Here is a 16,024-nt window from a genome sequence, read left to right on the forward strand (position 1 = left end):
AATGAGCGGCGTCCGAACTATCCTATCCACTGGTCACCACAACACGATTATACTTGAGTGACACACACGTGTTATAAACCACTCACTCCTCCAACCCTGCTGTCACAAGACAATACCCCGCCTTCTGGTGTATTGTTGCGGTGTGACTTTGCTAATAATCACCGACTAACAACAGGTAGACATTCTAAATATATCTGTGGGTTGCCGGACTATTATAATGAGCGGCGTCCGAACTATCCTATCCACTGGTCACCACAACACGATTATACTTGAGTGACACACACGTGTTATAAACCACTCACTCCTCCAACCCTGCTGTCACAAGACAATACCCCGCCTTCTGGTGTATTGTTGCGGTGTGACTTTGCTAATAATCACCGACTAACAACAGGTAGACATTCTAAATATATCTGTGGGTTGCCGGACTATTATAATGAGCGGAGTCCGAGCCACAGTATCCACTGGTCACCACAACACGATTATACTTGAGTGACACACACATGTTATAAACCACTCACTCCTCCAACCCTGATGTCACAAGACAATACCCCGCCTTCTGCTGTATTGTTGCCGTCTGACTTTGCTAATAATCACCGAGTAAACTCAACTCGGCAACCCGTCATAAGCTTTTTGTTCACTAATTTTTACACTGTTCTATAAGTGTGGATATATAGTATCAATACTGTCTATGTATGGTGCCAGAAACGTGTTAAATTAATTTGCTCATTGGACAATTTATCCGCACTGAGAAGAAATTTCAAACGAATTAATTTAGGAGCCAAACGCATCACCGTTAAAACAGTTAATTAACAATGCAATTAAAAATTACAAGTTAAAATTAATGTTTTCTTATTTTATTTGTGCTACACGTACATTTTTTAGTACATTTTGAGCCAACGCGAAATAGGTATGGCGCTTCAATTAAGACTCTTGGAAAGACACGACCATTATAAGAAAATTAAATTATAAGAAATATCTGACACTGATAAAGGGCAAAATACTTATCTATTATATGGACAAGTAGCTTTAAATATTTAGCCCAAAAATTATTTTTGTAAATAACATTTATTAGAAAACATCCATTACTTTACGTTTTATCATTTCATGTGTTTTTTATTTATTTTATTTTATTATATTTTATTTATTTTGTTAACGACTAGATTGATAAACTAACTTCTTAACCATAATGTTTAAAACGCTGCTTCCAATTATGTATCAAATGTCTTTTGGAGACTTTAAAATTCCCCATTGCCTGGATAATTATTAAATAAACAAGATATGTAAACTAACTTCTTAACCATAATGTTTAAAACGCTGCTTCCAATTATGTATCAAATGTCTTTTGGAGACTTTAAAATTCCCCATTGCCTGGATAATTATTAAATAAACAAGATATGTAAACTAACTTCTTAACCATAATGTTTAAAACGCTGCTTCCAATTATGTATCAAATGTCTTTTGGAGACTTTAAAATTCCCCATTGCCTGGATAATTATTAAATAAACAAGATATGTAAACTAACTTCTTAACCATAATGTTTAAAACGCTGCTTCCAATTATGTATCAAATGTCTTTTGGAGACTTTAAAATTCCCCATTGCCTGGATAATTATTAAATAAACAAGATATGTAAACTAACTTCTTAACCATAATGTTTAAAACGCTGCTTCCAATTATGTATCAAATGTCTTTTGGAGACTTTAAAATTCCCCATTGCCTGGATAATTATTAAATAAACCAGATATGTAAACTAACTTCTTAACCATAATGTTTAAAACGCTGCTTCCAATTATGTATCAAATGTCTTTTGGAGACTTTAAAATTCCCCATTGCCTGGATAATTATTAAATAAACAAGATATGTATATTTCAAAGCGTTAAAAATCAAACGTGGCTGTTTTAAAATGAACTCCCTATATATACCCAAGAATTATTATAATATTACGATTAAATTGCATATTGAAAATACATTTTTAAATTTGGTTAAACGCAAAAAGCTGTTTTAAAGGTCTGTTGTCATTTAATCTGTTGTTGAGATGGATACCACCATGGTACTTGATTAGTCAACTATTCATTATTACTTGTTAATATTGTTGTAATTCTATATATTGATGGTATGACTATAATTAAATACCACATTTAAAAGAAGCCAAATAAAAATATTTAAGAATATTAAAATATACGGTTTAACCTAGCTGCTAGCAAGGTAATATGTCCACATTATTTATTCTCTTCGTTTTATTAAAAATTTAGATTTTATTACAAATTGTCGATAACCGCTTAGAAATATACCGTGGGGTTCCATGTAAAAATCGATAGTTACATTATTTATAAAATTAAACTCAGGCATATTTTTAACCAATCAAATTTGGTTACACCCTACATGAAACCCTATTGCATTTTGAACGATTTTCAAATAAATCAACATTGTATTAATTTTTCTTAATACGAATTTCTGTTCTATTCATATATACAATTACTAAATTGTTCAAGAGATCACCAGGCTTTAACTTTCTCAAGTGTAAACCAATGCAGATTTAAACGCCTAGTAATAATATTGGAAATATTAAATTCACCAAATGAATAGCACAATGATCATCAACACCAGGCAAGGCATGGACCAGGCAAATATTTCTTACAATCATCGTGGCTATACTATCGCAAAAATTGCTCCACTTGTCACAAGTTATTGTAGCTGTGAATTATGATATTTTTCACTACCAACATCACGTGGGGTAAAAGAGGTTGTAGGCCTAGTACCAACGAACTGTAGACAGCTGATCATGTATAACTAACAATAGTCAGTAAGCCTACAGACTTCCGCCGAACCTAACCCGCTGACTAGAGCCAACGGCGATGTTTCTGCTTACATCAGTCCGTTTCCTGTTCGCTCGCTGCGGTCTGTACTATCACGGGTGGAATTTATTCAGCCTACTGTAGTTCCGGGGGTATTTCAAAACTAAATTAACACGTATTTATTAAACCGTCGATAAATAATGTGCACAAATTTAGGTCTGCATAGAAGCACATATTTTAAATTGTGCAAAATAAAACCTACCAGCTATTAAACAACGAATTAAATCGCAAAAAAAGCTTTTATCGCGGATGCTATCATAAACAACTTTTAGTTAACGAATATCTCTTGTTTCAGCAAAATGAGTATATCGTCTTCAATAAAACTAGCACACTTTTCACTAAATACTTTTACAATTCCTGTAATACTTCTCAAAATAAAAAAGGTTCACAATATTTATTTTCCTGAATAAATAAATACTTTATTTACAGGCGACTCAGTTTAACCACAGACTACTGATAATTCTATACATATTTCTATGTCTGTGGTTTATCACTGAATGCAACTTAAGTATTTTACGTCAATAGTAACAGATAATAGTCTAACAACATAAACAAGGCTTAGGCTATAAATTCAATATATCACTTAAAAGTATCATGCACCCTATGTGACAGTATTATAACTAACTTAAATTGACCGTTAAAATTCTCTATGTTAAAGATATAAATATAGCAAAATAGTTTGTAAACTCTAAGTCTCACTAAAATTGAAGATGCTCTTTTTATCTAGAATTAATAACATAATTGCCCATACAAATAAGGGCATGAATTAAGGGTTTGGTTGACACTTCAACACGAATTTGAGAGATAGGTCTGGGTACGAAGCATCTTTTCCGATTCTGGAAGACTCCAAAATAATCGATGAGCAGCAATAAAACAATAAAATGTATGTCAAACCTACAAACATATTGTCAGTTGAGAATACTGGTATGACAAAAATGGAGAAGTGATCACTTTTGTTTGGATAGACAGAAATCTGCTCATCCACTAACGCTCCTCCCAAACCAGCCTATTAATTAATTTGCATGAACCAGATTCATAATGTTTGTATTTTAATTGTCCCGACCCGCCCACGAGAGAAGCACGACCAGTGCAGCAGAAGACCAACCTAAACATGAAGAGAGAGAATGACTTGTTAGCAGCAATTAACTGCTATCAGCCACCCCCGACCCCAGTGTTCATTAGTGGGGTCGCGCCTTGTCCCTTATCATTCTGGCCACAAGAGGTAAACTCGCGATAGCCTAATTCAAAACATTCAATTATGACACAATTATTCGTTAATTTGTTGCGCAATTAGCCGTACTCATAAACAGCAGCTTCGTTTATATCACTCAGAATTACTGTAGGTCTATTTGTAACTGGTTAAAGACTACACCATAGATAAAAATTATTAACAATAAAACAAATATTATTTTGGGTCTGTTAGAAATTTATAATTAATGTTATTGCAAAAGAAAATTATAATTGTAATTGCCAATCAACAACACATCCTTTTGCAAACCAGATTTTTTGAAAATAAGAACAAGTTTTGGATATTGGTGAGCGGGGGATGTTGGTTCCCTTTACATACAATTAACAAACTACCAGTACTTTCATAAAAAAATCTCTATTTTATTTATGAAGATTCATAAATAGTCTTAAAGGTATCTATAATATTATAATGTATTGTATCTTGGTCTTAAAGTAGGCTAAAGCAATTACAGTTGATAGTGGTGAACCGCATATGCTGTTTTGTTAACATTATAAAAGATAACACCAAATACAATTTTGAAAATGTCGTAAAAAACTTCTCAAATTATTTTCTATTGCTTTTAACAAGAAAACTCATAATTAACCAATCATTAATTTTTTTCACACGAGGCCTTTCGACATTAAACATGCCATCGCCAGGTGCGAATAAGCAATTTGAAACAGTATAAATATCTTACAATTAAAACAATTATCAGCTGAATAAAGCGTAATAGAAGATTTGTAAAATTAAAATAAATAAATATTAACATATGTATAAAATATATATGGATCAAGAATAATAGTTTAGTAATATTTTTAAGGAAGGGTAAATTTTGAATCGATCCAAAATCATTGTTTAATACTTTATCTTTATGTTTTTTTCATGTATAATGTTTAATAAACGTCGAGTTCTTCTTATTAATTGACTTGTTTTAATATAATTTTTAAAGGTGTTTCTAATGCATAATTATCAAATTATGATTAAGAATATAAGTTAATCTATATGCTTTATAGATACGTTTTTAAAATAATGCACAGAACGCAGCATTGCACCCAATAAAACTCTCAGAACTATAAAAACATTCATTAAACACAATACGAAAATCAATTTAAATGTGTTTTTTTTATTTAGTACTTACTTGGTGCTGGTACGGGTACGGGTGCGTGTGCGGGTGCGTGTGCGAATACGGGTGCGGGTGCGTGTTCGAGTACGGGTGCGGGTGCGTGTACGTGTACGGGTGCGGGTGCGGGTGCGGGTGCGGGTGCGAGAGCAAAGACAGATCTTATATCAATCTCCAAAAGCTCCCTTAGCGTAACGTTCTTGAGGTTAAGCGGCGGCATCTTAGCTGCTAAGCACTTGACACTTACTCTAAGACTACACCTAGTAGACTGAAGTACCTAACCGGGGTAGCGCGACAGGTAGATGGTGTGCTGAACCGGTTGCTAATTTGGGGATGGTAGGGTGGGGGGCCTTGCGGGTTGCAGGAAGGGCTGTTATTGGTAGGACCGAAGTAGCCCTCTGATTCGTTACTGTGTCCTTCAGGACCGCGACCAAAAAGTAAACACTGGAGGTAAAAGATTATCTATAGAAGTTATGTTTACCATATAACCACTGCCAAGTGTGGATTACAATCTATTTAGAGTTTTAAACAATCCGCTCAGTTTGTGATACCCTCCAGTCGAGAATGATTCCCAACATCATCGTTTTTCAACGATAACAGTGTTGTTGATACACACTATGTAACCAATACATTGTTGGTTTCACTACAAACTGTGTAAGAATCGTAATTCTGCTATAATTAGGGTGTCTCGAACAGAGTTGAACCTTTATTATTTTATCACATTATGAGGGTACAAAGATAGTAATCCAGGTATTATCTCAAATGTTTAACCGCCTACTTATAGTATAGGCGATTATAAAAACCTAATAATACTCATTGGCAATACTGATACCTCAATTCTTCAATGCTGAAACCACTGATTTGCTCACGGCGGGTGCTACAGGTGCAACGGCAGTTACTAATAAATTGATTTTTTGTTGTCTACTTTGGTCTGAAAATTACAATAATACTGACGTACAAGAGCTACGTTATTGGGCTTCACCGATGCCGGTTTTACGTATTATTTCTATTGTTGTGTTTTTAATACGTTGTATCTTTTCTGTCCTATTTCCTACTGCCCCTCCTCGCCACCACTTGAATGGTGTTTAGCCCACTGCTAGATAGTATTGTGGTTTGTAAGAGCTCTATGTTTAAAAACAATTGTCAAAGAGCTTCAAAATTCATAATTTTGAGTACAATTTTCAAACATTTTACAGGGGTGGGCTCGGACCCCTCTTTTTGTTGGAATACACCTCCTCCCACAACCCCACCGGCATGTCAGGTACCTCCTAAGCATGAACCCTGCGCATGCCTATGGCTGAAACTTAGTTTAGTGACCAAAGGGTGATTTGCCATAGGTACATATTTTGTTTTAACTATGTGAAACACACTCATAACATCGTCATACTGATAGTCAAACTTGTTTGACTCAAGGCCGGATCTGTAATTACAAAAGTTTATTGTTTATGGAGCAAATACATTTTTGAATCTCCGTGTGAGGAGGGGATACAAAAACACTCATGTATAAACATCAACAGTAGCGTACCTAGGATTTGAGTGAAGGGGGGGGGTAGATTGGCCTCGTCTTAAATTTAACTTTAATAGAGAAATGTACAAAATAATTTGGAAATTTGTATAAAGCTTTAAGAAATGGGTAAACGATTGAATAAACATTTACAGCTATTATACTATGTCCTCGTCACCGATTACAAAATCATTATCTACTACTTTCTTATGGAAAACGCGATTTAACTAACGGACTTATTTATTTTCCCTAATCCTATATGTGAGCTGGTCATCCTTGGGACTGTCTCCGAATATGGTTACAGCAGTAATTAACATTCTTGGGTTTAAAATGTGCAAGAAATATCATTCAACCATGAAATAAAACAATGTCAGATTTGGATGGTGTCTAATTTTATTCCCGTAGATTTTTCTATTATACTCGTCTGTACGAGTCTTAAATTACGACAAACCTGAAATAGCGAGTGTCGCAATTAGACCCACGACAGGCTCACCGACTCCTCCCCCCACCCCCTCCCACTCCCCCACAGCACAAAATACCCCGCTGCTTATCTGCAGCATCATTATTTTACAGAAAGCCCCTAGTACACTGTACAGACTAGCGTGATAACTCTATGAAATCAACTATACAACTCCAAAATGAAGTCTACTTAATAGTATATACAGAGAATTAAAAAAATTCCTGACAACTAATATTTATATTACACCACCGCGGCTGCTAATTATAATTAATTGTACACTAAAATTTTACTATACACACACACACGTCTCATAATTATAATAATACATTTACATATGTACCAATTTCTAAAATTGTATAGAACTTAAAATATGTATGGAAATGTTCATGAGTTGACAGGTTATTAACGAAATAGCCAGTGGTGGCCTAACCTGATGCACTGTTACGTAAAGCAGACGGAATACGGGGGCGTAGGCAAGGGGGCTTACCCCCCCCCCCACAAAAAAGAAGGAGTCACATTGAAAATTCCAAGTTATGTAAAGAAAATTGTATCACAACAATTGTTCCACGTAATTAAACAGTTATCAAGTAGTTAGGTCACGTAACTTACAATCATTGTTGTTTTGGGGGGTGTCTCATTACGCAATATGTTTAAACTCACCAAATCCCCCCTTGTAGGTCCTGACTACGACAGTGCAGTAAACAGGCATTTTTAACGTTTATAGTGAAAATGTAGATCCTTACAAGTAAATAGGGCTCTCTAGGAAACAAAAAGAGTCCATAATTACAACTGAGGACGACATAATTAGCATAAATTGCTAATACATCAATCAAATAAAAAATGAATCATAACTCTGATGAAAAAATATTTTCGTACAAATATAAAATCGTTTACACAATTTAAGAGTTATAAAATCGTTTAAAGAAAACCACCCCGATAGTTAAACGAAAATGTCTAAGTGCTTTTTGAAAATATGGGTTTTATAAGAAACAAACTTTAGTTTATTACAAAAAGTTCTTGTTGTAAAAAATCGTATGTACAAATATAATACTTTTTAAAGATGCAAATAATTATACTTAATGTTGTAAATATTTTTGCACGCTATAAATGATGTAGTGTTCTTTTTTATCGCGTCCAAAATTGTCATCATATGAGCACCCCCCCCCCCACAGTCACATCCTCCCCCACCACAAAAATGGCAGGCTTTTCAACGTATTATCTACGTAACGTACTTTCGAAATAATTCTTTTAATTCATAAATTTCAGTTCTGGTCCTGAATCTACTGTGAAGATCTACCTTCCCACCTTTGTACAAAACAGTATGGCTACCTAACTCGAACACAATAGCCACACTAAAATGGGCACATATGTCAGAAACTTCTACAATGAGTAATTTGTTTTAGTTTGATCACTTTATATATTCTTTCAGTATCACTAAGGCAAGAAAAGCGGCTCTTCAGATTTCGAGGCGTTATGCCTCTAACTTACACAATTCGTGTAAACAACCGGAATATACTCGAGTGTTTGTATTTCGTTTCATTAAGTATTTCGGTTGTGACGTGTATTCATATGACACATTGGATGTATTTTAAGCCGAAATCTATTCCAAAACAAACAATGTGGATTTAAAAAGTACCGACGCGCAAATCTGAAATAAGTCGCGATAGTGTTTATGAGGCAATAAATTCATAACCTCTACAACTTTTACAAAGTAGAAGACATATTATATTGAGTGCAGTATAACCTATAAACTGTAATTGCTTATGATATACCAACCTTGTGTGGAACCGTGCAAGCCCATGGGTCCGCGAAACTCGACAACTATCGGCGAACACATTCACGCGTTCGTTACTCATTCACTCACTGCCTCCGCGATCAGCACTGACACATTCCTACCGCTGCCTCCTACTTCATCAGCTGATTTACGTCGACCCTCGCCATTGTTGTTTGGTTCTCCATCGGACTTAAAGATTGGTTGTGAATAGTTTGATTACAGCGATAATTCATTTTTGAGATTAAATCGGATGTGGTTGGGAATTAACCTTGATATTTGACAGATAACAAATAACTTAGTGAACTATTGAATAACTTTAGTTGACATACTTAGTCTAATATTTATATACAGTGCTACAGGCTATTTGAAAGACCATTCAACTCTGGCAATTTGCGTAAAATAGTAGTAGAAGAATTGCAAATACTTCTACGAAAATATTCATAACTTCTACCACTTCATAACTTTACGTGGTAAAAAACTACTACGCCATACAATATCGAATTTGACCACACCTATTTGCATAACTCTCTATTTTCCAACCCCTTTCGTTGGGTGGCCTGATGGCTACTACCATGAATAAATGTAGAACACAATTGACGAAATCCGATTAAAGAAAGAGAAATTTAATTGTTTTCACCTATAAAACCAGTAACTGGGAAATTTAAAATTGAAATTTGAAGTTTTGCAAATCGTAAAAATTTATAGATATTTTGATTTCATATTAAAACCACCTCTTGCGCCTTCGATTTTTCAATCAGCTTTCCCTCGGAACTTAATCGGGGTTTAGTCAGGAAGCTACCATTGTATCTCAAAGGATTGCATCCGGAGTTAGAGAAAACAGGCAATATTTTATATAAATGAAAAGTTCGTTCAAATTGACTCTTTTGACCTCAGAGGCAATTTATTCATTAGTATATTTAATTTGATCATGTAACTAATGCAATAAAATACAAATTAACGATGCTTCTAATTTATATATAATGAATTTCTACATAAAAACGTACAGCAAAACTAAATAGACAAAAACAATTATTGTTTTTTTTGTTCAATTCAATTACCTTTACAATTTGTTCCTATGTTAATCAATAAATAATAATCAATGTTAATCTATCATATATTTTTATTCCATAACCTGGTGTTCTAATATAATCTTCTATTCCACAAAATCATTTTTCCATTAGAATTTTAATAACGTTTTTAAATAATAACATATATTGCTCTAATTACTTGAATCGTGGGGATAAAAGTATGTATTAGTCCCATGACAACGCCATAACAATTAAAAAGAAGATACAGCTTTAATCTTTCCATTTATTTTACTTCATTGCACTTTGAATGGAATAATCCATTAACGTCTGCCTTGAAATTATAGCAAGTCATCTAACCGAAAATGACAGCGATCTAGTTGACTTTGTTCCAAAGTCTATTCAAGCTGTAATGGTTAATTCAGACTCCTCTGTGACGTTTGGCCGAACGAAATTGCCGTTTATCTTGATACTTTGTACACAGCGTAACCTAGTCTAACACTTCAGAGGCGAGGCTTTTGTTTACATACGGTTAAACGTACACTTGATAACGATTCTGAGTGGGAATTGATACTCTGCTATGTGCAAATCTTTATACTTTGTACACGGCTTAACCTAGCTAGTCTAACACCTCAGAGGCGAGGCTTTTGTTTACATAATGTTAGTCGAACACTTGATAACGATTCTGAGTGGGAATTGATACTCTGCTATGTGCAAATCTTTATACTTTGTACACGGCTTAACCTAGCTAGTCTAACACCTCAGAGGCGAGGCTTTTGTTTACATAATGTTAGCCGACCACTTGATAACGATTCTGAGTGGGAATTGATACTCTGCTATGTGCAAATCTTTATACTTTGTACACGGCTTAACCTAGCTAGTCTAACACCTCAGAGGCGAGGCTTTTGTTTACATAATGTTAGCCGACCACTTGATAACGATTCTGAGTGGGAATTGATACTCTGCTATGTGCAAATCTCTATACTTTGTACACGGCTTAACCTAGCTAGTCTAACACCTCAGAGGCGAGGCTTTTGTTTACATAATGTTAGCCGAACACTTGATAACGATTCTGAGTGGGAATTGATACTCTGCTATGTGCAAATCTTTATACTTTGTACACGGCTTAACCTAGCTAGTCTAACACCTCAGAGGCGAGGCTTTTGTTTACATAATGTTAGCCGACCACTTGATAACGATTCTGAGTGGGAATTGATACTCTGCTATGTGCAAATCTTTATACTTTGTACACGGCTTAACCTAGCTAGTCTAACACTTCAGAGGCGAGGCTTTTGTTTACATAATGTTAGCCGAACACTTGATAACGATTCTGAGTGGGAATTGATACTCTGCTATGTGCAAATCTCTATACTTTGTACACGGCTTAACCTAGCTAGTCTAACACTTCAGAGGCGAGGCTTTTGTTTACATAATGTTAGCCGAACACTTGATAACGATTCTGAGTGGGAATTGATACTCTGCTATGTGCAAATCTTTATACTTTGTACACGGCTTAACCTAGCTAGTCTAACACCTCAGAGGCGAGGCTTTTGTTTACATAATGTTAGCCGAACACTTGATAACGATTCTGAGTGGGAATTGATACTCTGCTATGTGCAAATCTCTATACTTTGTACACGGCTTAACCTAGCTAGTCTAACACCTCAGAGGCGAGGCTTTTGTTTACATAATGTTAGCCGAACACTTGATAACGATTCTGAGTGGGAATTGATACTCTGCTATGTGCAAATCTTTATACTTTGTACACGGCTTAACCTAGCTAGTCTAACACTTCAGAGGCGAGGCTTTTGTTTACATAATGTTAGCCGAACACTTGATAACGATTCTGAGTGGGAATTGATACTCTGCTATGTGCAAATCTCTATACTTTGTACACGGCTTAACCTAGCTAGTCTAACACTTCAGAGGCGAGGCTTTTGTTTACATAATGTTAGCCGACCACTTGATAACGATTCTGAGTGGGAATTGATACTCTGCTATGTGCAAATCTCTATACTTTGTACACGGCTTAACCTAGCTAGTCTAACACTTCAGAGGCGAGGCTTTTGTTTACATAATGTTAGCCGAACACTTGATAACGATTCTGAGTGGGAATTGATACTCTGCTATGTGCAAATCTCTATACTTTGTACACGGCTTAACCTAGCTAGTCTAACACCTCAGAGGCGAGGCTTTTGTTTACATAATGTTAGCCGAACACTTGATAACGATTCTGAGTGGGAATTGATACTCTGCTATGTGCAAATCTTTATACTTTGTACACGGCTTAACCTAGCTAGTCTAACACCTCAGAGGCGAGGCTTTTGTTTACATAATGTTAGCCGAACACTTGATAACGATTCTGAGTGGGAATTGATACTCTGCTATGTGCAAATCTCTATACTTTGTACACGGCTTAACCTAGCTAGTCTAACACTTCAGAGGCGAGGCTTTTGTTTACATAATGTTAGCCGAACACTTGATAACGATTCTGAGTGGGAATTGATACTCTGCTATGTGCAAATCTTTATACTTTGTACACGGCTTAACCTAGCTAGTCTAACACTACAGAGGCGAGGCTTTTGTTTACATAATGTTAGCCGACCACTTGATAACGATTCTGAGTGGGAATTGATACTCTGCTATGTGCAAATGATATGTGAGTTTCAAATGTTACTGCCATTCAGTGGCAGCAATACTCTTCTTGTTCTTGCTTGTCAATCGGTCTTCAACAAGGTATTTCCAGTAGGAAATGCTATATACTCGAAATTTTGGCTAAGTCGCCTCTTCTATGTAGGAAAGATTAAGGTTTATTATGGTGCATATCCGTCCATAGGATCTGACCAGGATTGCATTAAGGATTTGCCCAATAAGGAGTTCGGAGGACAGCAGTACATCGGGCGTGGTTACAGGTACCTCTGTCGGTACTTTTTTGTGGCATTTATATCAAGCCAGCTTTTCTGACAATGGAAGGAACCACATCCTTTCAGGAAGTAGTAGGTCTGTGCGCGACAAATTATTTGGTGTGCTTCTACTTGGTTTAATAATGAATAAAAAACTACAACTAAAACCTGACACAAATCTATATGCATTTGAATTAACTTGTATTACGAATAAAAGAGGAGTCCTGTACATTTTCCAGGAATAAGGTTTTGAAAATGTGTTAGAGATTGATACAGTTCAAAGTTTACATCAGTTGAAAGCCTTTTATTAACCAAATAATAATCAGTCGTAGGGGTTACCCAACATTGTTTTAGTGGTTTGTAGAAATGCATTTAATTTGATAAAACTGTTACTTAATAAGGCTAAAATTGTACTGAAGTTAAAAAAACATGGCATCGCAAAAAACCCTGAGATATGTCTTTAACAACAAGCAAGAACCTTAGGCAAACAGTTCTTGAAAAACACGTGTCATTTTTAACAACATAATCCCTTAATTAAGCTCTTCATCATTTCCATCCATAAAAAGTCGGAGCCAGATTACATAATACATAAGGTTAATTAATGGACAAACTGGCGTCCTATGTTATCAAGCGACGGCCCTCATTAGATGGACGGTCGCAGCTAAGAGTGAAGCTTACTGTAAAGTTAAGTCTACTGACGGTTCTGGGCACGAATAGAGCTAGAGATCCGTGCTGAACCAGCCTTCAGTTGTGTGGGTGGGATCTTCCGACGCAGATTAGCCACGTGCCGCGACGAGCACATTTTCTCTACGCTTTTTTAATTAAGTTATCTAAAAGGTCAAAAACAAACACGATTTTATTTTGATTTCTTGCCAATTAAGCACTATCAAAGGCTTTAATTGCTTCCTTTTCTAAAAACGGGAAAGCCTTATCAGTCGTTGATTTGCCGACAATATTAAACGATGTGTGGTACTTCAAGGACTATAAAACTTGTATGCAACGGGTCTAGGAAAACGCGAATATTTCAGTAATTCTAATGATTCTGGACTTAAAAGTATTTAATCACTAAGTAGATGTTTTATTTTTGTAAAAATATTTTTATTTCCCCTTCCAATACGAAACGTTTACTTTAAACAACTCAATAAGGCGTTAAAGGTTTCTGTGTGTCCTTAAGATCTTAACTTTACTTTTACATATATATCTCAAAAGAAGGTTTAAATAATTAAAAAATTTTCTTTTATTATCCTTCGAAACATTAAGGATAGTGAGATATATATTTTTCATTGATCAATTATAACAGTTCTTTGTATATTAACAGTTGTTTATAGCAAAACTAATCTTCTTATTAAGGAAATCCTCTACACTTAATGTACATTACAAATAACTTTAAAACCCCTGTAAATACCTTATTTTAAGAAAAAAAAACTCACAGATATAAACAGATTTTTAGAAGTTATTTTATGAAAGATATTTTTTTATCATACAAATAAACCTTAGTAACAATATAATGGTTATGTGCTAAAAATTTCAGCGCTCTAGTTCAAGTACCTACTTTTAATTTTATTCAAACTTATATATTAGCCTACAAAACAAGAAAAAACTAACGGGAAACAGATTTAAAAACGCATTATCATCAGTAAAAATAAAGACTAAAACTATCATTTACCATGTTAGACCTTCATTTGCTTTACACCTCTCTTCTTCTAAAAGCTGAGATTTCTTGAGTTTTTTTACTTGTTTAACTTGCAAATAGCCCTGGCCTAACACAACCTTAGGTGATGTGTCTCTCTGTTTGGCGTGAAGCGTTACTTCTTGGCGAGACTCCGGCTTGTCATGGGTCATAAGTTAGCCTTCATTATAAATACAAATGTTATCTCCGAACGCTGCGCCAACTGTTATTTTAGCTATGAAGGTAGTTTTGTGGATTTACTCTAAATTAGCCCGTGAAGAGCCTCGTTGGCATTTTGAGTTTTGCCCAACAACCACCAAGAGACGGCAATGGTGGCCTCGCCTTGGAAAACTCTGCCAAGCAAAAGTTCCAAATCATGATTTACAACACTTTCAGACTACCTAGTTGATAACACTTGCCGACGTAGATGAGTTATGTAGCCTATCTGTTTGCAAGCAGAAAATGATAAACTCTAAAAATAATTACAGGATCCTAATAATTTCGAGGCACTGAGGTCTTCATCTATGAATCAGCTCTAGATTGGGTCAACTGTGGTTCATGAGGACCTACTTGCGCGCATGTGCGTTTAAAGTAAGGCGTGTAATAGTAGGAATAATTTGTGTTTAATTTAATCCGTTAAGGAGATAGTAAGAGCAAAATCATTTCATACAAGAGAAAACGCAAGCCTAGAGTTCAAGAAAAGTAAAAATCAAGAACAACCAATGACTAAGAACTTGAAGATGTTCCAAGTAGGATATGTTTAATGAATAGGAAATTTAGATAGCAAATTCAATAGGTAGGACAACTAAAATACACTTCCAGCGAAAAAATTTTCCCTCATTTGAAGAATGTTGTTGAAATAAGTGCTGCCAATTTAATAAATTCTGACCTCATGTTTAAGAAAAATAAATATTTCTAAAATTAGCTTGTGGTTTACTACTGAAAAAATCTTTAAATAAGAACTTTATTTTCTCAGTTAACGGATTGTTAGGGAAATCCCATCACAAAAGACAAGTAGAGAAAGCGATATCTTTTAGGAAATCCCCGTCGAGTAAATCTTCTGAAACTAATTTACAACATGCTCAGATTTTCTAGTTGATAAAATTAGCCTTTCTATTAGCAGAAGGAGTAGACTTATGTTATCTGTTTGCTAGCAGAAAATGTCAAACTGAGGAAAGGGGAACAAATAAGCCACAATCTGTTGTGGCGCTGAGCGATGAGTCAGGCAGACTTGGTCGAGTCTTCAGCAGTAGTTGGCGTGAGTCACTCTCCGAGCCTATTGTCAGTGCATTTGTGACATTTTGTTGATGATTCAATGATAACGCATACATTTGTTTTGTTGCCTAAATTAAATACACATTCTAAGATTTCATTAGCGCTGTACCGCGACTCGCGTATATTTTATTAAAATTCCTATATTATAGTCATTATTATGTAATACAATGGTGTATTATACAAGAAGTGACCGATTCGTGTGCGATTTATCA

The 16,024-nt window shown here is 35.2% G+C and overlaps 1 protein-coding gene across 6 annotated transcripts in view; it reads right to left on the reverse strand.

Moving 5' to 3' along the window:
* LOC124355498 (hepatocyte nuclear factor 4-gamma-like) overlaps positions 1–16,024 on the reverse strand; it is a 50,990-nt gene that overhangs the window by 13,067 nt on the left and 21,899 nt on the right. Inside the window, exon 1 of one of the 6 annotated variants that reach the window (XM_046806658.1) lies at positions 8,943–9,077. The exons of the other annotated variants lie outside the window; for them this stretch is intronic. Within the exon in view, the coding sequence (XP_046662614.1) occupies positions 8,943–9,003 (61 nt within the window). The 5' untranslated portion in view covers positions 9,004–9,077. Of the gene's footprint in view, positions 1–8,942; positions 9,078–16,024 lie in introns of those variants that run through there. 6 annotated transcript variants of the gene reach the window in all.

Source organism: Homalodisca vitripennis, chromosome 2, assembly GCF_021130785.1.
Source record: "Homalodisca vitripennis isolate AUS2020 chromosome 2, UT_GWSS_2.1, whole genome shotgun sequence".
Taxonomy (NCBI): domain Eukaryota; kingdom Metazoa; phylum Arthropoda; class Insecta; order Hemiptera; family Cicadellidae; genus Homalodisca; species Homalodisca vitripennis.